We start from the raw sequence: 24942 nt of genomic DNA, 5'->3' as shown, positions 1-24942 counted from the left end.
AAAGCTCACTGCATATATGAAATAAAAGAAGCTTGGCTTGTGCAGAAATTGTAGTTACATTACTCATCGATACTAATCATATCTCCAACTTGAATAACAAAGACATCTATATCTATATATCTTTTTCTACATAGCAATCTATCTCGTCATGTGAAGTGTACACATCAAGATCACTAGCACATACAACTATCTGGTTATACAATGTGTCCACATCAAGATCACTAGCACATACCATTATGTCTTCATTCAAGTAATTTACATTAGCAAACTACATTATTTACTAACATACATTCTATATCAGAGTGACAAAAATCATCCACTAACATATATTACGATATTTATCCGTTCATTATAAATAAATATTAGGCCTTGTTCAGTTTCAAAAAATTTTACAAAACTTTTTAGATTACCCGTCACATCGAATCTTTAGACGTATGCATGGAGCACTAAATATAAACGAAAATAAAAACTAATTACATAGTTCACCTGTAATTTGCGAGACGAATTTTTTGAATCTAGTTAGTTCATGATTGGACAATATTTATCAAATATAAATAAAAGTGCTACAGTGTATATTTTGCAAAAAAAAATTGAAACTAAACAAGGCCTAAGTAGTATAATTTTACTATCGATTCCCACAACACGCAGAACATTCTTCTAGTTCTACGTATCAATCCTCCCATAAGTCACACCAATCATCCATAAAAAGAAGTCTCCAAACTCTCTTTATAGAGGAGAGGATACCATTGATCAACCAGGTTACATGAAAAACTCGTTTGTAGCATAAAAGGAACCTAATTATCACAAAACTGTTACCGCTTAAAAAAATACTTCACCCAAATAATAATGGTCAAATCCATTAATGTAGAAATGATGATGCATTACATACTACTCAAAACCACCATTTTTTTTTAGAAAATGAAGATTATCTGCTTGATCCTCTATATCAATAGTCACAATCCTAATAAAAAGCTCCAAAACCTTCCAAAGCTCCTAAAAATATTTCATAAAGATTACAGAGCTAGATGTACCAAACTTTAGCAGTAGAACATTAGAAACAATCTTTAGCCAAATAATTGCAAAATTTATTTTAATCCTAAAATGATGTTCCATTACTCACTCATCATGTTTCTCCTAATCTATTTTTTATATTCATTTTATTATAAAAATGCCCGAGACATTCTCTTCTATCTTCATCCACTGCAAAGCCCCCAAAACCCTCTCTAAAGCACTGCACAAGGGCCCTACCTACTTTGCCCCCGCCCAGCCGCCATTATCACTACCACTTCACCACCTCACTCTCAATCTCACTCCCCTCCACTCGCAGCTCCCTCCTCCAATGGAGCTTGCTCTCCCCTTCCTCCTCCTTGCACTCCTTGCAAGCCCCTCGCTTGCCCATGCCAATGGCAACGGCAGCAACACGACGACGTACATCGTGTTCATGGACCCGGCGCGCATGCCGGCCGTGCACCGGACACCGGCGCACTGGCACGCGGCGCATCTCGAGTCGCTGTCCATCGACCCGTCCCGCCACTTGCTGTACTCCTACTCCGCCGCCGCGCACGGATTCGCGGCGGCGCTGCTACCGGGCCATTTGCCCCTGCTCCGCGGCAGCCCCGAGGTGCTCCAGGTCGTGCCGGACGAGGTGTTCCAGCTCCACACCACGCGCTCCCCGGAGTTCTTGGGCCTTCTCACGCCGGCCTACCAGCCCGCCATCGGCAATCTGGAGGCGGCCACGCACGACGTGGTCATAGGGGTTCTTGACACCGGCGTATGGCCGGAGTCGCCGAGCTTCGCGGGCGGCAACCTGCCGCCGCCGCCCGCGCGGTGGAAGGGGGTGTGCGAGGCTGGCGTGGATTTCCCGCCGAGCTTGTGCGGGAGGAAGCTGGTGGGCGCGCGCAGCTTCTCGCGCGGCCTCCATGCGGCAAACGGCGGCGCAATAGGCGTGGGGAAGAGGACGTTCAGGTCGGCCCGGGACAGGGACGGGCACGGCACGCACACGGCGACCACGGCGGCCGGCGCGGTGGTGGCCAACGCAAGCCTGCTCGGGTACGCCACGGGGACGGCGCGCGGGATGGCGCCCGGGGCGCGCGTGGCCGCGTACAAGGTGTGCTGGCCGGAGGGGTGCCTCGGCTCCGACATCCTAGCCGGCATTGACGCCGCTGTCGCTGATGGGGTGGGCGTGCTGTCGCTGTCCCTCGGCGGCGGCTCAGCGCCGTACTTCCGGGATACCGTAGCGGTGGGCGCCTTTGGTGCCGCGGCGGCCGGCGTGTTCGTCTCTTGCTCCGCCGGGAACTCCGGCCCATCCGGCGCCACCGTCTCGAACTCGGCTCCGTGGGTCGCCACCGTCGGCGCCGGGACACTCGACCGCGATTTCCCGGCATACGTCACGCTCCCCACAGGCGTGCGCCTGCCCGGCGTGTCCCTCTACGCGGGGCCTTCTCCCTCCCCACGCCCCGCCATGCTCCCGCTCCTATACGGCGGCGGGCGTGACAACGCCAGCAAGCTCTGCCTCTCTGGGACGCTGGACCCGGCCGCAGTGCGCGGCAAAATAGTTCTCTGCGACCGCGGCGTGAACGCGCGCGTGGAGAAGGGCGCCGTCGTCAAGGCGGCCGGCGGCGCCGGCATGATATTGGCCAACACGGCGGCCAGCGGAGAGGAGCTCGTGGCGGACAGCCACCTGCTCCCCGCGGTGGCGGTGGGGCGGATGGTGGGTGACAAGATACGGGAGTACGCGGCGCGCGGGCGCGGCGGCGGCAGGCCCATGGCAATGCTGAGCTTCGGCGGCACGGTTCTTGGCGTCCGGCCGTCTCCAGTCGTGGCGGCGTTCAGCTCCCGCGGCCCCAACACCGTGGTGCCGGAGATCTTGAAGCCGGACATGATCGGCCCGGGGGTAAACATCCTGGCCGCTTGGACCGGCGTCGCTGGACCGACCGGACTCGCCAAAGACGGCCGCCGGACTCACTTCAACATCATCTCAGGTGAGTGCCCCACTGTCCCTACCAAGCTCTTTCCTGCATTGTTCTTGTTCAGATTCAGAATTTTCACTATCCCTAGGAAGCTATTGCGTCGTTCAGATTCAAATTTTTCACATCTTGTCTTGTTGTTGTCGTCTTTATCAAGCTCTTGCACCGCTCGTGCTCAGTGCTCAGATTCAAAATTTCACATAGTATTGTCACGTTGCTAGCCTGTTCGGAGTTACTACTGCTCCTACTCTTACGCATAGACAATTCAGCTAGTAAAAGAGATAATACTGGCAAACAGGGCCTTTTATCAGATACAGTCACGCTCATGCTGTTGCAGAAAGGCCGTTTCATCTTAACTTTCATTCGTGTCGTAAGAAATCGCATTTGCTTTCACCATCTTTTGTCAGGGTCGCACATGTGATGCTCTGCTAGATATGAACCGCTTAAAAGGCAACAGCAGCAAGGACAAGTTACCTTTTACTTTTGCTCTTTTTCTTGACAATTCAAAAGGCATGAGGCAAGGGGACACTAGTGTTTTGAGTACTCTCCAACTCTATAAACCAGATCTTGCATAACTTTTTCTGAAACGAAGGATCTTGCAAAACTGTGGTGGTATTTTCAGTACTAGCTTAGCAAAGGTGTCATCACTGCTGAAATATAATCAAATAATTCTGAGAGATCTCAGTTCTCATTGATTAGTATTTGTTTAATTAGTGTAGGAGTCTCTGATTCTCTCCTATACTTAAGTAGATTGATTTCTAAGAATACATACGGTATATGTGGATGTTGGGTTATTGATTTGTTATCAGCAGATTAGTGTTTCCAGAGTGGAATTTCTGCTTCCTGTCGTCAAGGCGGTTGAACTAATAGCTGCTGTTTTTTTCACCATGCTGTGGATCTTTCCTATGAGAAAAGAGACAGATTCCTCATTTTTTTAGAATAGTTGATATATTACACAGTAGAATGCAAGGAAAACTGACTTGTCGAGACTCTATCCAGGCACAGCTCTTGTATGCTGAACTGTCAGTTTCTTATTCTATTTATTTTATTGTTCATGCTTATATAGTGAGTTTCTTTCATGGTTGACATTCCTCAGTCCTGAATACATCAGTTTTATCAGTCAAGTATATTACCAATTGATTACTTGTTTTGATTCCTGCAGGCACATCGATGTCGTGCCCTCACATTAGTGGAGTGGCTGCGCTCATGAAGGCCGCTCACCCTGACTGGAGCCCTGCTGCCATCAAGTCTGCGCTAATGACCACTGCATACACCGTTGACAACACAAACTCCTCTCTCCGGGACGCCGCGGACGGTTCGCTTGCAAACGCGTTTGCTTACGGCGCCGGCCATGTCGACCCACAGAAGGCGCTTTCTCCGGGCCTCGTGTACGACATCTCTACAAACGACTATGCTGCCTTCCTCTGCTCCCTGAACTACAGCGCCCCGCACATCCAAGTGATCACCAAGACGTCCAACGTCTCCTGCCCGAAGAAATTCCGCCCCGGTGATCTCAACTACCCATCCTTCTCGGTGGTGTTCAATCAGAAATCAAAGCCGGTGCAGAGGTTCAGAAGGGAGCTAACCAATGTTGGCCCCGCGACTTCGGTTTACAACGTGAAGGTGATCAGCCCTGAATCCGTTGCTGTCACGGTGACACCGGCGAAACTGACCTTCAAGAAGGCGGGGCAGAAGCTCAGGTACCATGTCACCTTTGCGTCCAAGGCTGGTCAGAGCCACGCGAAACCGGATTTCGGGTGGATATCCTGGGTGAACGATGAACACGTCGTTCGCAGCCCGGTCGCGTATACATGGAAGATGTGAGGTGAATAATAATTAAGCTGAGTCTTCCTGGTGTCTAAGTCGTCTAATCATGCTGCTTAGCTTAGCAGATGAAGGATAGGATAGGTTGATGTTAGTTTGCTGATCGCTTCACAAAGAGAATCGGCGTGAAGCTCTCGACTGCAAACCTGTATTTGTTTCTTCCTTCCCTGGGTACCGGGTGTGGGTCGGTCGGTAACTCGCCGGACCTCAACTTGGCCTCCTCTAGTTTTCAGAAGTCCGGCATGAAACTAAACTTGTGGAATTAACATGTGAGGTTTCCTTTGTTTTTTTTCCTTCTAGCGTTATTATATGTTTTCATCAGACATGACATGAAGTAACCCTGGATCTGAATGAATCCGCCGTTTGGTGTTGCCATATTATATGCCGGTGTGCCTGGTAAACCCTGTATTGAGAATACAGTGTTTATCTGCTACTACCCTGTCAAGTTGTATTGACGTGGTTTTATCTCTTTGAACGTATTCTGCGGAGTTTATGTTTTAAACTTTTTTTTTTAAAAAAAAAATTGAGATTCAAACGAGTGCATCGCTGAACATGTTAACAGATATTTCTGCTATATGAGCTGCTGCTTGCCTGTTTCATGGTACGAGTACAATGGTGCTAGTGCTATGTGAAGATTCTTGCCTGAAATCGTCCTACCGTAGTGAAGACACACACACACAACACAGATCCCATCCTTTGTGGGACACGACGGAAAAAGAAGAGAAAAAGGCTGCGTGCGTTGTCTGGCCACGCCGCCTTTCGCTTTGGCGCCGGCAAAGCACGCGTGCTCCCTACCAGTACCACCATCCTCCTTGCACGATCAAGATCAACAACGGTAGTCTTGAGATTTGAATGAGCCGTGCGTGTGTATGTGTGTTAGGCTAGGGAAATGGAATTACCACACCAACGGCCGGAAAGCATACATACAATACAAGATGACCAGCACAGGTCAGGTCATCTGTTCGCCGGCGGCGCCGTGTATACAAATGGCTCCACAGCGGCATCGTCTAGAGCGAGCAGCGACTCCAGGGCCTCTACGACGGCGGACATCTGAGGCCGTGATTTGGGGCTTACACTGAGGCACTGGTGCGCTACCCCGGCGGCCTTGTGGGCAGCTCGAGTGGGCGTCGGGTGCAGCAGCCTCCGGTCCATGACGCGCTCCAGCCGGCGAGCGTCGCGCAGGCATGGGCGCGCCCACTCCACCAGGCTCTGCTCTCGCGGCGGCCGGTTCTTGTCCACCGCCTTGCGCCCCGTCAGCAGCTCCAGCAGCACCACGCCGAAGCTGTACACGTCGCTCTTCGTCGTCAGATGCCCCGTCATGATGTACTCTGGTGCGGCGTAGCCCTGCGTGCCCATCACTCGGGTCGACACGTGGGTCTCGTCTTCTCCAGGCCCGTCCTTTGCCAGCCCGAAATCAGACAGCTTCGCCGTGTAGTCCTGATGATGCATATATGATCCAAACACAACACAACACAACACAAGCGATCATCAGTGAATTATAAAGGGAAGGAAAAGGAAAATCACATCAACTTGATCTTGTGGCCAGGCCATGCATCTCATGACAGACATACTGAGTCCAGAAGGATGTTGGAGGTCTTGAAGTCGCGGTAGATCACGGGCTTGGTAGCTTCGTGGAGGAAGGCCAAACCTTTGGCAGCTCCAATGGCGATCTTCAGACGCGTCAGCCACGGCAGGGAAGCAGTGTACTCTGTCATTTCATTTCCATGAAGAGAGAGCATTCATTCATGCACCAGCAGATCGTTATTCGAATTCGTAGAGTTTCTATTGCTAAGAAAAACTTGAATTCAAATTTATAGACGATCAATTTGCCCTACTTTTGAAGAGATGCTTCTCCAAGCTGCCCCTGGCCATGAACTCGTACACAAGAAGCCTGTGCTCGTCCTGGTAGCAGTAGCCGATGAGTTTGACAAGATGTGGATGCCTCAGCTGCCCAAGGAAAATAACTTCAGCCTGTCCAGTCCAGTCCAGTCCAGCAAAAACAAGTAAATCATCACAGCTAGTAGTTGCAAGTCAACACAAACACCATTTTCTTAGTATTTTAAGGAATATTTTGACCACCAACACTTGGAAAGAAGAATTGTTTGACCAAATCAGCAGTGTTAGTTTGGTGGTTGACAAGTTGACGCGCTACATACATCTCCAGGGCACGAAACAAAGAATTCTCAAAGGAAACTGTGTGTCTGAAGAGGGGAGAAGACATCGCGACTTCCAAAAGTGATCACAGCTAAGCTATAGATGGCGACACTACTATTTTCTTCGGATGGGAACAATACTATTTTCTTTGGACTTTTGAGCAGGGCTCAATTCATTCTTACATGAAGTACTAAAATGGAAGTAGAAATTAACTTCATTCCACGTATGATTGTTTTTTAACGGCACTCGCTGGAAATAGTAGGGATTATTTTTTAACGGCACTCCCTGGAAATAGTAGGGAAAAAACTATCTGAAGCTGTATAAGATTTTAATTCTATTTAGTTAATCTAAGTTAATAATCCATCCATTCCAAATCAGAAGATGCTTTTGAGTTTTCTAGATACATAGATTTTTGCTATGCACTTAAGTATATATTATGTCTAGTTACATAATAAAAATAATAAAAACAATGTACAGAGAAAAGCCAAAACGTCTTATAATTTAGAATATAGTGAGTACTACTAATTATCAGTGACTAGAGCCAACAACAGTTTAATAATCTTTCAGTTTAATTCTACTATTTTTAGTTTAGTTTCGTTGCAAAGTCAACAAGTGCTTAAATACTAATATTATACTTTCTAAGTTTCTAATATAATAAATACATGACAGGATAATTGACTTTTTTTAATTAGCTAGTTTATCTTAAGTATCTTATATCTAAAGACAGATTAAAGGAAGGGGAGCACCGAGAACATGGTCAACACAACAGTTGAACTTCAACATTACTGCTTAGCACTGTACTCTCCAGTCTCCCATCCCCCAAAAATCTAATTTCTATTTTTAAATAGGTCAATCAATTTCAAATTTGATCAAATGTGTTAGAAAATACTAATATCTATGATGCATAAGTGTATCAATAGATTAATCATAAGAATAAAAAAATAATAAACTTATTTGCAGTGTAAATGGTAGTACTTCTCTATAATAAACCTAATAAAATGATAAATAGGTCCAATCTTGCCAGCTGATTAGTTCAAATATACTATTACCTCAATTAAAAACACAAAAGCCAATCGTTATACTACTCCAGACTGAATGAAGTGCTGAACTGCCACTGCCCAAACCAAAATCATTCAGAAGTGAAAGAGATTATTAATTAACGACTCTATTTAATTTGCGAAGTGTTAGCTTTTACTTTCAACGAGGGATCGGAATTCTGCAACGAATTGAAGATGAATTCAGAAGAATGGATGGATGGATTCAGAATGAAACTTGCTTATTACCAGCCACTCCTTGTGGCCCTGGGAGCCCTCGAGGTCGAGCAGCTTGACGGCGACGGCCTGCGGCTGCCGCAAGCCGGGCCTGACCCGGTCGTCGACGCGGCCCTTGTACACGGGGCCGAACCCGCCCTCGCCGACGAAGTTGCTCATCGAGAAGTCCCGCGTTGCCACCCGGAGCTCCTCCACCGTGAAAGCGAGCACGTCAGACCCCGCCAGCGACAGCGATAGGTCCTCTGGCGAAGGCAGCGGCGCTGGTGCGGGTGCCGGAGGCCTGGAACTGGAGGAGGCCACCTTGGCCGCGTTGCCGTTGCCGGAGCCGGAGCCGGAGCCAGAGCGGTCGGCATGGGAAGAGCTGAAGCAGCCGAAACCCAACAGCGCAGACCACGACGTCGACGACGACTTGGGCTTCCCCATGGACATTTGTGTGTTTGAGAGCTGCCAGCCGTGTCTGCCTGTCTGGGGTGGCCTCGTTTATTCGGAGTAGTAGTTGCTGTCATCATCATCAGTTAATTTATTATCAATGGTTTAGTTTGGTTTGGTCGGGTTTGGTCAGTTGCGTACTTCGAGCTAGATAGAGGTTTTGTTTCGGATCCAGGCTAATTCGCTAGATTCGAGGAATTTAAGTTATTATTATAACCTGTGCTTTCACGCGGTTTAAAATTTTACTAGACATACAGCTTGTTCGCTTGAGACAAATCTGTCAGTTATTCATTACAACCAACAATAATTTCTGTCATGGCTTATCAGCCAAACAAAAATATTAGTTATTGTTTAATACCTCCGACTGATAAAATATATTTATATCAAATTGTATGTTTTTTGATGGGACAAGGTTCCTGATCTTCCGTCAAGTGAATATAACTATCGTTTTTGTTAGAGCATTGATCTGACTTCAGATCAGAAAACCCGAACAATACAACCTTAGCACTAGGACTACTCTAGTTACCAACCGTGTCATAATCTGGTCAACCTCACCAAGAAAACTAATCTCTACCTATGAAACAAAGAACACAAGCAAGAATTTGAAAAGAAGCAACTCAATCGAAATGACAATTACTGATGTATTATCAATCACTCGAAGTTAGAATTTCACAACCAATGATGGCGATAATTCAAAGACAGATTGATCTAAAGCAAAATTAAAACCCTAATGTGGAGAACGACTACTGATGATAAGGTCTAAGCTAGCCAAGGACCCCTATTCGCGTCCCTAAGAAGTCCCAACATGTTACAAGGTCCAACAACCCAAAATACGGCTGACCTATGTGAACAGAACAAACTAATGTTTAGTACACAATAATAAAATTAACCAAAGAGATTAAGAAAATAATAGAAAGACATTTTTAATTATATAAGATACTTTAGAGATTAATATGGAGAAAGGTTAAAAAAAGTCAATGTACAAATATCATTACTAAACTTGCTAATTAGATAATTAAGTATCATATTTAAGGGGTGTATCATAGGAGGTATGAGAAGGTTGGGGGGTGCCGGGCCGCCTTAGACCCCTTCTCTCTCCCATTGCCCATGGGGACCATCAGACTCCAATTGGAACTGAAACTTTCACCCGCAAACCCATCCCTTGATTGCTACCATACACATCCAAGCCTGCATGGCCGACGATGTTGTGGTAGTTGATTTATGATGTTGTGCCCATTCTTTCTCTATGTTGAATGAGACATTGGGATGTTACAACATTTGATTTTTGAACGTTTGAAAGTCCTAGTTTGGTTTTGGATAATTGATGAAATCCTAGGTACTAACCTTTGGCTCTAAGTGAATATGAGATAGCTTAGTACACACCAAACAATGCAGCAAGTGAATGAAGATCATGATGATGGTGATGGCCATGGTGATGATCAAGTGCTCAAAGCTTGGAAAAGAAGAAAAAGAAAAACAAAATGGATCAAAGCAAAGGTATATTTGATAGGAGCATTTTGTTTTACCACTCAAGACATTGAGTGGGTGTGAGTGGGTTTAGGATAGATAGTCGTACTATTAAGAGGGGGTGAAACTTGTCGTGAAATGCGGTTATCAATGTGCCACTAGATGTTCTAATTCATTGCACATTTAGATTCTAGTGAGTGCTAACACCCTTGAAAATGCTTTGTGAAAATGCTAACTCACGTGCACAAAGGTGAGACACTTTGTGGTTAGCACTTGGAGCAAGGGTGGAGAAGTTGGAGAAGAGAGGCGCTGTTTTTAGTGACCAGACTCTGGCCTCGGCAGGACCGGAACCTGTTAGGCATCCTCTGGTTAGTTAGTGCAGAGAAGGAGGACCTCAGGTCACGATCAGACCCTAGTGGAGGCACGCGACCAAACTTCATGGGAACACTATTCTCGGGTATGGCCGAAGGGGTCGTGCCCTTCGCTGGTGGTTAGTGATCCACCGTACCAACCTTCTCACCCACCAGATGCCTTCGCTCGCCTCCAAGGCAGTAGGTGTTGGTATAAATTAACTGCACCCTAATAATGATTATAATCAGATTATCCGCAAGCGCACAGATATATACGGATCAGCACTTCACCAAGATTAACCCAGTTTTAATATCGAACCCAAAGGAACAGTATGTGATTTATGACTTAGCCTATAATTTCTTAATCTAAGGGGGCACAAACAATCTTGAAACTATTGATGATGAGGAAATACTAATGTACTCTGGTTCCAATAACCGGTAAACTTTGTATAGTATCATCTTATCGGGCAAGTAACCCAAATAGGAGAAGAATCAGAGTAATCCCCTACCAGGCACCTATAAGCCTATCAATCCTACCAACGAGAAGTGGACTATAGAGGAATCAACGCAGCTATAAAGTCACCTACGCAAACTACCATTGTCCGGCTGATCAAGGGACATTCACAAGCAATCATAGCCCAGACACCAGGTCTACGCTACGAATCACTACTCCGACCTAAGAGCTACCCAAATCGTAGTACTCAATATAATATAAGTTGCAAACTGAAGAACGAATACAAACAAGTTGCTTACTTGAATCAGAAGGGTAAATACAAAAGTACCTCAGAACGTGGTTCCGGGTGAGGGAGCCGAATCCCAAAGAATACAACTCCTGAGGAAGCTCTGACAGGCCAGGACTCCTCCGAATCTCTACTCCTCTACTCTATCTCTCTCTAATCTCTATCTTGATTGCTAGCCTAGATCTAGTGGATCTCTATCCAATGCTCTGGCTCTTCATCTCTTGATCTGGCCTCCCCCAGCAGGGGTCTTGCCTTCTATTTATAGCCCGGTGGGGTGAACGCATGCCGTTGGATCAAACCGACTTAACAAGTGGTCGAGATGGCTCCTTAGAGGTGATGGAGGAAGCTTCTAGAAGGGGGAGCTAACCCTAACCCTAGGGGGCTAGGCGGCGCCAGGGTGGGGTCGGCCGGCCCCATCTGGTGGTGTCTGCGAGTCCCCTTGCTCCGAGAGTCTTCTGGAGTCTTCCTGATCCCTCTGGTGTCCTCCTTCCATCGCGGATAAGTTTCGTGGTTAATTGACACTTAAATCCCTCTTTTCAGCACTTTCTGAAATAATCCCTAGACAACACAGAATATACACAACTTGTGGAAATTGTTAGTGATAACCCTATTTTAGTGGACATTCATTTCTGGTGGAGGAATAAATGCTAATAAATTTTATAAGTTAACAAGTGTCAACAGTAGGCATGGCCTTCTCGGCTTTCATACTCAATAAATTTGGGAAGGAGATTACCTCCAATTATTCTTCTCCAGATGGCTTCTCTCTTCTGGTTGCTTTTGGCAGATGCCGCTTTTGTTTGGATGACTCTTTTGCTGCAAGTTCTCTGAGCACCATTCTAGGCTGCCCAACTGAAGCTCTCAATGTCAGTCTTTTGAAGGATAGAATCTTCTTCTTCTCTGTCTCTTGTAAGGAAGTTGGTTTTGAGATCTACAGCTTACCAAGCTTCGCTTGTGATGAGTTTGTGCTCTTTTTTCATCTATTCAATGAAGCGGGTCTTGTTGTTGCTCATAGTTCTGCCTTTGGGCGGTCAAAACCTTTCTCTTTGGATTGAAGTTGGGGAAAAACCTTTCCCACTTGGCTCCAACTTGACCTCTCGCTTACCTGATTCTGTAGCTCGTCATTCTTACTCTAAAGTTTGCTCCTTTGGCAGCAAGCACGACATTTTGAATAGGAAGACAATTTTTGATAGGCTAGTTTTTCCAAGGTGTTCTATTTTTGATCGTTTAGTCTAGAATGATACAAGGTCTAAAGGAAATCTTGATCATGCTCCATATGCAAATCGTGCCTTAGTTCGTTAGGTCAGGAATGCCTCAATTCGTCAGTTTTGGAAACCTGTATCTCAGCCTCCTCCTATGGAGCTCCAAATTTGAATCTAGGGCAGCAAAATTTGGGACCCGAGAGATAGCCTTGTTTTGATTTGGCTAATGGAAATGCCTTATTTACTGTGCGGTGCCGACACTGTCTTTCTCCATCACATACGAGGCAAGCGTGCACAGCTCTGATTAAATGCACTGTCTGCTTTGGCTTAGGTCATGTGGCAGCCTCCTGCCACCAGTAGTTGGTGAGACTACAAGACGCTTCAGCTCGGCGTAATCTCGATAACTTCGCCAATAGGCAGCCCAAAGATTTTGATGCATCAAGTTGGTTTAAAAGGCAGGCCTCATTCACTCCAGGCCCATCAATGCCACCCTGGTTCACTGACCCTGGAGAAATACGAGGCGTCGCTCCAGCTTCCTACTCTATTCTAGCCATCGTCGTCCCTTATAGTGAACGGCACTGTGCACTCCTCAGCACAAGAAAACCCTAGTTCTAGTGTCAATTCTTCCACAGAGCTCCATCTTAGTGATCCCATCCAACAAGCACAAATGGCTTACTAGAGATCCAACCCAGAGGTGTTCGTCCCACATGGAATGGCTACGGTTGAAGTCCGTGGACGAACGGTGATGTCCTGTTCTGTAGTTCTGCGACCCAGGCGAAAACATCAAGACCTCATGATTGCATCCATTAAGCCGCTACTAGATCATCAGGTAACCTTCAATGCAATCAGGGGGGTGATAGCTGATTTCCTAAATTTGGAAGCAAGAGTAGCCTTCACAGAGATTCAGCCAACGTACCTAGGGCAAGCTTTTGTTAGGTTCAAGAATACTTTTGATAGGGACCAATTAATCCAGAGAGGGCCAATTCAGTTTGGGGATGTCACTATCTCCTTTGTGGAGCATAATAGGGGCTGGAACTAGCGTACAATTAATTTCAATAGGGAACGCTGGCTTTTGCTTCTAGGATTCCCCTTGATTAATGTGAGGATGAGTTTGTTACTAATACAATTAGCCCTTTTTGGTCATGTTATGTATTGGGTGGACAATACTGCTCATATGACTAAACTTTTGGTGAGAGCCAGAGTTATTGATTATGAATCATTACCTCAATTTATTGTGATGACCGAAGGAGAAGGGTTCCAAGGGGAATATCAGATTGTGTAGTGTGAAATATTCTAGGGAAATCTTCTTGGTGGGCTACCAACAGATGAGGATCGTGCGCCAGGACCTGATGACCTTCCCCAAAACGGCCCTTTTGATTTCTTTGGATTTAGGCAGCAAGGCCTTGGACCTCCAATCCCCTCCCTCACCAATTTGGACCCAATCCTCAAAATGTACACTTTGCTAGAGGATAGAACCAGCCCATGGAGGCAGCTGCAACTTGGGAAACTTGGCCTAAGCATAACCCTGTGGTTCAAAATATAATGCAGAATTTTGATCTGAATGAAGCTCCTCAGTTGGGTCTCAACCTAAATGTGGTACCAGATCAACAAGAAATGATTGTGGATCCACTTTTTCCCCAGCACAAGAAGTGGTGGTTGAGCCACATGTCTTGATACAGGTCAATGAAGCTGAGGAAGAGGAAGAAAGTGAAGATGAGGTTATGATGGCTGATAATGCCATAGAAGAGCAAATGCAGAATGTCTAACAAGAGGCCTAGGTTGACATCCCAGTTCTAAATGAACCTATCAATGTTTTTCCTTTGGAAATTCAGGAAGATGATTTGATGAATGATGAGGAAGCTTAGATTCATGCTACTCTAGAATATGGCCTCATCAAATCTCTTTGTTGGAAGAGTTCAGCTTATAGAAAGGCCAGTTCATGGTTTGTTTGAGCAGCATAAGCCTGACAAGTTTTTAGGTTTTTTCACTAATCCATCTCGCCTATGGGGAAAATTCTTTGCCCCAACCACTAGTATAAGCCCAGTTGCCATGTACCCCCTGGCTAGGCTAGTTTTTTCATAGGTATCCTTTTGTCCCACAAGATGTTTGCTCAGGTCAAAGAAATGATGAAATCTAGGACCTTGACTGAAGCCATTGGTGATGGGCCCTCTGTGGGATTTATGCTTCCAATGTCTTGCCCAGTAAAAGAGCCACCAGCTTGCAAGCTATCTGAAATATTGATAAATTCTAATGACCTAGAGGGTGCCAGTCAGAAAGAGGATAAAGTGCCTAACACTGTAATCAATTTGTCTGACACTTAGAATAGCTCTCCTGGCAAGAGAAAGACTAGGAGCAAAGCTACTATTATAGTAGACTCTCAGGTGAGAAGAAGTCCCAGAGTTAAGGGACACAATAAAGGGTACAAGAACCCCCAATGCCCTGATAAGAACTATCTAGGTTGTAATGCAACACCTCTAGTGCTCACTGTCAAAGCGCTCAGAAAGCTAGGTTCTTCTCTCTATGATATGGACCCTAAATCTATGAATGATGCAGTGCTTGCCAAGAAAAAAAAGACTGCCCCTATAGGATCTAGGTCTTCTATGGAGCCTCCTCAAGATGAAGATGATGACCCCACCAAGCACTAATGATGAAGGCCCTAGGAGGTGGTCAACTTTTGGCCCAGATGGAGGTTTGAGGGCAGTTAATGTTTGCTTTCCTCTAGAAGTTAAAAGTACTATGTGTTTTGGTTCTATGTGGAAAAACTCTGTACCTATGTTATGCATATTGGTATTTGCCCTCTTTTATTTTCATCTCATTTGTTATGGATTCTAGAAGCAATACCAAATCTTGGAGTGTTTTATGTTGGAACATCAGGGGGGCAAAAGCAAATGAGAATCACTCAAGAATAAAGTATCTGAAAGCCAATGTAGTTTGTCTACAACAAAAGGGAAAATTTTGATACCTCCTTTATTAAGCTCCTTGGGTCTAACAGAAATACCACTGCATGGAAGAAAATTTACATGGATAAATAAACAACATCTTCCCTTGCTTGAGAGGCTTGACTGGTTCTTCATCTCCAATGCTTGGGCCCTTAATTATCCCCATACTGTAGAAAAATCCCTTGTGATGGAAGTTTTAGACCATTGGCCTTGTGTGATTGAAATTAAAACCAATATTCCCAAAAGTAAAATCTTCAGGTTTGAAAACTTATAGATGGAGCTTGTTAGTTTCCTAACCTTGGTGGTAGCTTGTGTTGACACTTGCTAACACCACTTTAATACTAGGTTGTCATCCCCAGCATGGCACTAGAGTGTACTATGGTATTTATACGCACACAGATAAATCCGCAAGCGCACGGATACCGTTGTAGCTTTTACCTGGTTAAAGGTTTTATTGTATCCACAGGGAAACGGGAGAACTGATCTACGCTCTAACTTAACCTAGATAGATAGATAGGTGTAAATAGGAAAGATGGTAGAATTGAATAAGAATAATATTAAAGTTAAGATAACAATGGGTGATAATAGGGGAATAGAGAGTAGAGCAATCTAGTATATGGGCGATGGTAGGAGAATAGAGATGATAACTATGGTTTCTCTACTTCAAAGGGGTATGTCTATGTCTGGGATGAACCACGTGATAAGAATACACCACAAAGGATGCTTATCTATAGGCCAATAAACCCTACCAGTCCTGCTAACAGGAGGTGGACTACAGGGGACCAACGTAACTGTCACCTACGCGGCCTACCACATGATCCGGCTAGACAGGGGATATCCACAAGTAATCTATGTCTAAGCACCACGCTTACACCTATACTACAACTCTCACCTATAGCGTCCTATAGATTAAAGTACTCAAAAGAGTTCTGAACCAGAACATACATGGATAGTAATTGCATAATGAAATAGAAGTAGATTACCAGAGTCATCCCATGAGCAAGCTTGATTAGAGCTTGATCATGGCGAAGTACAACCGGAGGAAGAACCGACATGCCGGCCTCTCCTCCAATCCTCCCTCGCTCTCCATCTCGCTACTATCTAGATCTACTCTAGTTTAAAGATAAGAGGAGAGCTCTCATCTCCAAACCCTAGCTTTTGCTCTGTCTATGAATAATGAATAAGGATGAAGGGGTGTCTCCTCCAGGGGCCAGGGGGCCTGCTTATATACTCCCCTCAAGTGAATCTGGGCCGTCGGATCAAACCGACATTAATCGCACAGTTTTCCTTGATCCTTTAGGTCGGTGGATCATGATCCGTGAAATTGAATGTGATTGGTTCCGGTAGCTAGGCGGGCACCCAAGGGGGAAGGGCGGGCGCCCTGCCCCCGAGCCCGCTCGGCTTCTCGTTCGTTCCCGTGGCTTCTGGAGTCTTTAGATGATAGAAAATTGCGCGGCATGTTAATATCTCTATGTAAACCCGACATGTGGGCCTTTCCTCCATATTTCCTAATAACCGCTTGCAGAAATAGACAAACACCAAAACTCGTGGAATTCTGTCAGATAAAACCCTAAGTCTGGGTGTTGGTTGCATTTGGATCATTTTCTTTATTTATTTGATAATTAAATTTGGTACTTAAGGACCGTCAACAAACTCCCCCAAGCTTACCTCTTGCTCGTCCCTGAGCAAGGATGGACTCAAGAGTTTCTGCAATGGTTTCATGCCTTAAAGGTACACATGCGTTCAAACAAGATCTCATCTCTGGGTTAGGGTAAACTGTTAAGATTTAAACTTACTCATATTACCTTCCACCATGGGGCTTGCAACTGTCACTTGTGTCTTGAGCAGTTAAAAGATAGAACAGTCTAGTCAAGCACCATGTCTCTTATTCTTGATCAGCTATAGCTCTAGAGTTTTTACAGATTTTTAAAATAAAACTCAGAGATTCCTTGTATGACTCTCTCTAGTCTCTCTTTTGTGATATTTCTGGATCCTCACCAAGGCAGTGATGATATATGCCTTCTCTCAAAGTATGTGGTATTTGTGGTATGAGGCATAGTGACATTGCCTTCTCTCTCATCCTACTCTAATAAGGCTTTAGATATCTGGAGCTTATAGGTGGAAGATAAAGTATACATACTTACAAGACATTTATTGCATAGTCAAACCATGGATCCAGAGAAACAAGTCAATAAGTCAAATCAAGATGTGCATGTGTGGCGAATGAATGGTGTATGGTGATGATAGTGAAAACAATGGTGAAAGTCTAATTCTACTTTTGCTCTTTTGAGGGGATACATACCTTTCTTGCACTTTGAAGCTTTTTGAGGGGAATGAGATGCTCTATATTTTCTTTTCTTTTCTCTTAGGTGGGTATCTTGTACCCCTAATTCTACTGTCGGACACTTGTCCATTTTTACCTCTCGTCTCACTTTTTCTTTTCTTCGAGGTTCCGGGCACTTGCCCCTTTTTATTTCCTCGTATTCACTTTTTTTTAGAGCACTCACCCTCCTAGAATAATGTAGCAAGTGGTAGTTACTAAAATATCTCGAGCATTTATTTCACGGGGAATAACAGGGATAAGATAATGTTTTTGGCTATTCTCTCCTAGATAGGAGTAGAATAATTTTGGGTGAATCCGGAGATGGAAATGAATGGATGTATGTAGATGCGTACTTCCGAAGTAGAAGCAGCATGTATGAGTGAACATGCAAGTGAATCTTGATTTTAACCGCATGACAAGCTCCTAAGGGTCTACACAGCTTGACCACACTCAATGCTCATAAGCAGTAAAAAATAAATATATGGTTCATAGTCTAATAAGCATGTATATGTGGCTGTAGTAGGATTTTAAACTCTCATCATACAGAAACTTATCATGCAACATTTTAAAAGATTTTCAAAGACAAAATTCTCCAGAATTCTAGCATCTCTAGGAACAGATAAATAGTAGCTCAACCTTCCCATATCGTATCCGTTAACGACTTAGACTTTAGATCAAGTACTCTTCCCACAAGTTCAGGTTTAGAGCAAATATTAATTCATAACAGTCATGCCTAAACTTGAGAGAGAATTCAATTTTGAGAACTAGTCCTGGCAGAGCAACTATTCATCATTTTCATGTGAGAGCTTATCATGAGGGTTCATAGCAAACTTTATTTATTTATTTATTTAGCAAACTAAGCAAAGATATATATAAGAATAAAATCTTTATTTGGGTTTTTATGATTATGCATCTTTTTATTATTCGAGTAAAGTATAAACATGAGTAGAAACACTTAGTTGGATAAATGGGGGTACCCTCCCCCAAGCTGGATTTTGACGTAATTTCTTCTAATGTAGCTAGCAGGTGGCGGATGTGTATTTGAATGTCGGCAGCACCTAGACAGCGATTAGGATGTCCTCCGTTTGCTAGTCTTCTTTGATTCTTGGATTCTGCGGAGCTCAAATAGACAACAAAGCTTTGTGGAACTGGTTAAGTGTTAGCATAAAATCTCTTAGCCGTTATCATATTGAGCTTCCTCTAATAGATATTACTCTCTTTGGTAGGATCATAAATTTATTTTTATATTTTCATTTCTATTGGACAGGAATATATTTATTTTATTTTTACACCACCACAGTGAATGTACTTATGGGTTTTATGCCACGAGCATACTCACATGGGGCTTACTATTTTTAACATATTTTTTTATTTTCTTTTCAAGATAGCATAATCAACTAACAAGCTATTTAAGGAAAGTAAATAATTTAAGGAAAAAGGAATGCAGAAAGGATAAATATGGATAACTACCGATTTTACCTTTCGGCAAGGGTTCAATATTTTAAGTCTTCTGAACAAGACTTCTCACCGTGTTCATTCTTTAGGTGCGTCATTTGATTCAGGTGTGGACCTTGACGTCTGCACCTCTTGATACGGTGTCACCCATGTTCTTCGTTTGTCTAGCAATTCAAAGTGCGGCGTTGGCAGTATCTTGCTCAGTGTGTTTGTGCTCCTAGATCAAGTCCTTCACTTGGTAGAGTCTGGGAGTTGAAAAATCCTCCATGTTTCTCACATTATGTCCTGCTCATAGAGACAAGACACAGATCAAGTGCATGGGTCCTGTTGGTGGAAAACACCAACAGAACCAAAAGTATATTTATTCTTCTCTATCCTTAAGCATAGGGAGCAAGGAAAAGTTGATGGGTGATAAGTTCATGAGTATAGCACTTATAACATTTGTCAGATCAGATCGCTCAACCTTATGGAAAGATAATCTATCTATGTATATGTCTTTTTCTTTATATCTCTCAAAGATTGAATGTGCAATATTTTAGCTCATATAATTAGGAGTGTGGGATCATGGAGGTAGTACTAGGAACAAAGATTAAAGGACTAAACATGCTGAATCAGTTGGGTTGGTTAATTTGGAGTTATAAATCATACATGTTTGTCTCTTTACTTATGTGAACGCCAAAACCAGGAAGAAGCTTATAAAAGTGATAGTCACATATCTTAAGATGTTACCTTAATTGAAGAGTGATGGTACCATCTCACCTTGTGGAAGCTTCCCATTCGTAGTGGCTGTGTATCTTGTTTATGTACTTTGTCTCCTTCCATAGATCATCTCTCTATGATGAATGAGCTATGTCCTTCTTGTGCAAATTATTAAACTTCATGTGTCTCTCTCTTCATCTCTGATGTGATTTTAACTCAGGACTTCCCAAATCGATATTGAAAGTTTTTCTGCAGGGGTTAGTCCAACAAAATATACCAATGTCTACACAAGCAGTTTTTAGTTCAATAACCGAACTAGACTCCATGTCTAATCAGATTAAGGAAGGCTATTTAACCTAAGCACCATGCTTAATTTAAAAGCCAATAGAAGTATGTCCAGTACTTCCAAACTAACACTTACTAGGATAAACAAGGGTAGCGTGATGACATTTATAGAGATCTACTCAAGTGGAGATGAAGTAGTGTGATTAGTATTTAACAATTTGAGCATGTCTCAAAGGTAGGGACAACCAACATAGCAACATGGCAAAGGATGTTTTTATGTAACTTACTCCCCCAAGCTTGAATTTTGCAAAATTCAAGTTTGAATTTAATTCAATGTTGTATGATGATTGGTTGGACATACCTTGTGCTTGTCATTCATCCAATCTTCTTGCTCCAATCCTGAAAAGGTTAGTGACAAGAATACCCGAAGGAATATTTTTACAATTATCCTTATATGCTCAATACACAAGGTAATGTTGTAAATAATTAAAAGCTTATGTTACGATCTGATCAGTGCTTATTTTAGGACACTAAGCTTGTCCTTGGAAAACCATCAATTTATGTCGGCGAAGTGGTTTCCCTTCCAACGCTGACCTATATTGAGATCAACTCAACGAGATCTGCAATATTTATTATAGACATATGCATCGACAACCGCCCTTTTAATGTTTTTATAAATAGAAAGGAAGAGGGGGTTGAAGATCTCAACTGTGGTGATGTTGGAGAGACCAATAGATTGGGAAGATGTTTCATATGAGCATGGAGTAAACAAAGTGACTATGAAATAAATTCCATGCTCATTAATGTTATCTTCGTCTCCAATCTGAATGTTCAGAGTTTCTCTTGGATTGGTCCCGTCTATGTCCTCTTTTATAGAAGGATGAATCTCATATTCAAGGGGAGTCAAGAACTCACCATTTGAAATTGAGCCAAAGTCAGAATCCATTAAGGCTTCTTCCTTATCCATCCATTCTACACATTCTAGCCATTTAGAACTTGTGATCAAGACAGGGGAGTTGATAGAATCTTCTATATGGCTTAACTCTCCTTCATGACTCCTATGGTTTGGTCGTCTTGGTGGATTGTTAGGATCATCATGAGGCTTAAAAGGAGAGGGATAAGAGGGGTCTCTAAGGTCAAGGATGGATTTAGAATTTGTGAACATGGAAGGGGAGCAGATAGAATCTTCTATATCGTTTAGCTCTCCTTCACTTGATATGTCATCCTCGACTTCTTCATAACAGGAACCAGGACATTCTCTAAGAGAATCATTATTGTAAGGATTTGAATTATCCCTGCTTGAAGGTCTCTTATGGAACCAGAAGTCTAAACCATCAGTATCTGAAAGATTTACGGTAGAAATTCCTTCCTCCCTTGGAGAATTTTGGGGTATTGATGGTTTAGGATCGATAGCTAAAGTTTGGGATTGAAGTGGTTGTTATCTGGCTATTGAAACTTCTTCTTCTTGTCTAGGAAGTGGTTCTTTCTCTTCCTCAGAGATATAAATGCTAGGAAACTTTCCACTCAATGAATCAATTAAATCCCTAGCTTCACTAGCAGGTAGGTGATAGAAGGATCCTCTAGAGGCTGTATTCAAGGTTTGCTTATTTTCCCTACTAAGGCCCTCAAAAAAGTGAATTAGAAGAACTTCTTCTGGAATAGAAAGCTTTGGGCCAGTGAGAGTAAGGTTAATAAAGCGGACCCATGATTTACCAAGAGATTCTTCTTCCAGTTGTCTAAAAGAAATAATCTCACACCGAAGTTCCACCACTTTGGAGATTGGAAAATATTTAAAAAGAAAAACTATTATATAACTCCTTCCAATCTCCATGAACACTCCCTACTTTGAGTTTGTACCAATGTTTAGCTTTTCCTGTTAAAGAGAACAGAAAGAGCTTCCATTTAAGGGTATCATCGGACATGCCTTCTATGCGAAGGAGGTCACAGACTCGATAAAACTCTCTTAGGTGTGTGTATGGGTTTTCTTCACCTTCTCCTGAGAAAGGTTGTTTTTGAACAAATTCTATGTATTCGGGGTCTATCTCAAAACTAGATGCTATGATAGGCTTTGAAGATTTTGGTGGTTCGAGATGTGTTCCCGTAGGTCTATGAAACTACTAGATAGACATGTTTGCATTCATGATAGACCAGAGATCAAGGATTAGATAATAAGAAAGAATAGCAGAGATAAGGCAAAAGATAAAAGGAAATATATGTATATATATTTTTTATTTTTTTAGAAAATGATTAAGCTAGTTCGTAGTCAACTCAGCAACCGTTTCCCCGGCAACGGCGCCAAAAATGCTTGTTGACACTTGCTAACACCACTTGAATACTAGGTTGTCATCCCCAGCATGGCACTAGAGTGTACTATGGTATTTATACGCACACAGATAAATCCGCAAGCGCAAGAATACCGTTGTAGCTTTTACCCGGTTAAAGGTTTTATCGTATCCACAGGGAAACAGAAGAACTGATCTACACTCTAACTTAACCTAGATAGATAGATAGGTGTAAATAGGAAAGATGGTAGAATTGAATAAGAATAATATTAAAGGTAAGATAACAATGGGTGATAATAGGGGAATAGAGAGTAGAGCAATCTAGTATATGGGCGATGGCAGGAGAATAGAGAGGATAACTTTGGTTTTTCTACTTCAAAGGGGTATGTCTATGTCTGGGACGAACCACGTGATAAGAATACACCACAAAGGATGCTTATCCATAGGCCGATAAACCCTACCAGTCTTGCTAACAGGAGGTGGACTAAAGGGGACCAACATAACTGTCACCTACGCGGCCTACCACATGATCCGGCTAGACAGGGGATATCCACAAGTAATCTAGGTCTAAGCACCACACTTACACCTATACTACAACTCTCACCTATAGCGTTCTATAGATTAAAGTACTCAAAAGAGTTGTGAACCAGAACATACATGGATAGTAATTGCATAATGAAATAGAAGTAGATTACCAGAGTCATCCCATGAGCAAGCTTGATTAGAGCTTGATCATGGCGAAGTACAACCGGAGGAAGAACCGATAGGCCGGCCTCTCCTCCAATCCTCCCTCGCTCTCCATCTCGCTACTATCTAGATCTACTCTAGTTTAAAGATGAGAGGAGAGCTCTCATCTCCAAACTCTAGCTTTTGCTCTGTCTATGAATAATGAATAAGGATGAAGGGGTGTCTCCTCCAGGGGCAAGGGGGCCTGCTTATATAGTCCCCTCAAGTGAATCTGGGTCGTCGGATCAAACCGACATTAATCGCATGGTTTTCTTTGATCCTTTAGGTCGGTGGAGCATGATCCGCGAAATTGAACGTGATTGGTTCTTGTAGCTGGGCGGGCGCCCAAGGGGGGAGGGCAGGCGCCCTGCCCCCAAGCCCGCTCGACTTCCCGTTCGTTCGCGTGGCTTCTGGAGTCTTCTAGATAATAGAAAATTGCACGACACGTTAATATCTCTATGTAAACCCGACATGTGGGTCTTTCCTCCATATTTCCTGATAACCCCTTGCAGAAATAGATAAACACCAAAACTCGTGGAATTCTGTCAGATAAAACCCTAAGTCTGGGTGTTGGTTGCATTTGGATCTTTTTCTTTATTTATTTGATAATTAAATTTGGTACTTAAGGACCGTCAACAGCTTGCTGGAATGGTCAGTTCCCACAAACAGACCTTGCCTTCTTTCTCACCACTAAATTCAAGGCATTAAGGGCTGTCTCAGAATCTGGTAGTCTAAGTTGTCGAATCTAAAATAGACTATTGCAAATATCAAGTTAGTCATCTATTTTTTAGATTATGTTGAGGAGTGGAGAGATTTATCAGTTGACGAATGGAATTTTAGAGACCTAATCAGTGAGAAATTGTCAGGGTTGCCTCACCAACCAAGGTTGTATTGGAGGCAGAAGGGAACTATCAAATGGGTAAAACTTGGTGATGAAAACACCAAGTTCTTTCATGCTAATGCATCTATCACACAGAGGAGAAATTTAATCACTATTTTGGGTGACAATTCAGGCTCCACAATGTATAATCATGAGCAAAAAGCTAGTTTGTTCTGGAATTAAAGAAAGGTTTGGAATGTCCAATTTTTAGGAGATGCTTTTTGATCTGCCCTCACTCTTGCTTCAAAATGACAGTTTATCCACCCTTGAGGAGCCTTTTGAAGAGGCTGAGATTGATGAAATCATCAAAGTATTGCCCACTAACAAATCTATAGGGCTAGATGGCTTTAATAATGAGTTTATCAAAAGATGTTGGCACATCATAAAACAAGATTTCTATAACCTAGGCAGGAGTTTCTTTATGAATAACATATGTCTGAGAAGCATTAATAGCTCTTTTATTACTCTCATCCCCAAGATAGATGATCCCTCTAGAGTAGCAGACTTCAGACCAATATCACTTCTAAACACGTCAGTGAAGGTGCTCACCAAACTCCTAGCAAATAGACTCCAACCTCTGATCACAAGGCTAGTTTATAAAAATCAGTATGGCTTTATCAAGTCAAGGACAATTCAAGATTGCTTAGCATGGACTTTTGAATATTTGCACAACTGTCGTAAGAGCAAAAAGGAGATGGTCATTTTGAAGCTTGATTTTGAAAAATCTTTTGACAAAATTGAGCACAAAGCCATGGTTGAAATCATGAGATCAAAAGGTTTTGGCGAGAGGTGGCTTTCCTAGATGGAATCCATTTTTAGTTCTGGCACCTCTTCAATGCTTCTAAATGGCGTTTGTGGAAAAGTTTTTCACTGTAGAAGAGGAGTCAGGCAGGGAGACCCTCTATGTCCTTTACTCTTTGTACTAGCTGCTGATTTGTTGCAATCAATCATTA

General features: G+C 43.3%; 2 protein-coding genes across 3 annotated transcripts; one reads left to right on the top strand and one right to left on the bottom strand.

Moving 5' to 3' along the window:
• Positions 1240-5167, top strand: LOC8062779 (subtilisin-like protease SBT1.8). Its single transcript, XM_002467250.2, has 2 exons — positions 1240-2981; positions 4129-5167. The coding sequence occupies exons 1-2, from the start codon at positions 1340-1342 to the stop codon at positions 4788-4790; spliced, it is 2304 nt and encodes a 767-aa protein (XP_002467295.1). The 5' UTR covers positions 1240-1339; the 3' UTR covers positions 4791-5167.
• LOC8062778 (serine/threonine-protein kinase RIPK) lies at positions 5617-8691 on the bottom strand. 2 transcript variants are annotated; one of them, XM_002464633.2, is made up of 4 exons: positions 8228-8691; positions 6626-6761; positions 6362-6498; positions 5617-6227 (listed from the first exon to the last, which is right to left on the bottom strand). In XM_002464633.2, exons 1-4 carry the CDS (start codon positions 8642-8644, stop codon positions 5745-5747), a joined length of 1173 nt encoding a protein of 390 aa, XP_002464678.2. In that variant the 5' UTR covers positions 8645-8691; the 3' UTR covers positions 5617-5744. The 2 variants fall into 2 exon arrangements, with proteins under 2 accessions (XP_002464678.2, XP_021321218.1); XM_021465543.1 differs by having other exon boundaries at positions 6626-6737.

This window comes from Sorghum bicolor, chromosome 1, assembly GCF_000003195.3.
Source record: "Sorghum bicolor cultivar BTx623 chromosome 1, Sorghum_bicolor_NCBIv3, whole genome shotgun sequence".
Lineage (NCBI taxonomy): Eukaryota > Viridiplantae > Streptophyta > Magnoliopsida > Poales > Poaceae > Sorghum > Sorghum bicolor.
This window is presented reverse-complemented; position numbering and strand designations above follow the sequence as displayed.

What these genes read in the sequence shown, in the direction of transcription:
- LOC8062778 (XM_002464633.2), bottom strand. Translation starts at nt 8,644, where the DNA reads ATGTCCATGGGGAAGCCCAAGTCGTCGTCGACGTCGTGGTCTGCGCTG. An exon ending in AGGGCCACAAGGAGTGGCTG is followed by an intron (nt 6,762 to 8,227) that starts GTAATAAGCAAG and finishes TGGACTGGACAG; the next exon opens with GCTGAAGTTATTTTCCTTGG. An exon ending in GGAGAAGCATCTCTTCAAAA is followed by an intron (nt 6,499 to 6,625) that starts GTAGGGCAAATT and finishes ATGAAATGACAG; the next exon opens with AGTACACTGCTTCCCTGCCG.
- LOC8062779 (XM_002467250.2), top strand. Translation starts at nt 1,340, where the DNA reads ATGGAGCTTGCTCTCCCCTTCCTCCTCCTTGCACTCCTTGCAAGCCCC. An exon ending in TCACTTCAACATCATCTCAG is followed by an intron (nt 2,982 to 4,128) that starts GTGAGTGCCCCA and finishes TGATTCCTGCAG; the next exon opens with GCACATCGATGTCGTGCCCT.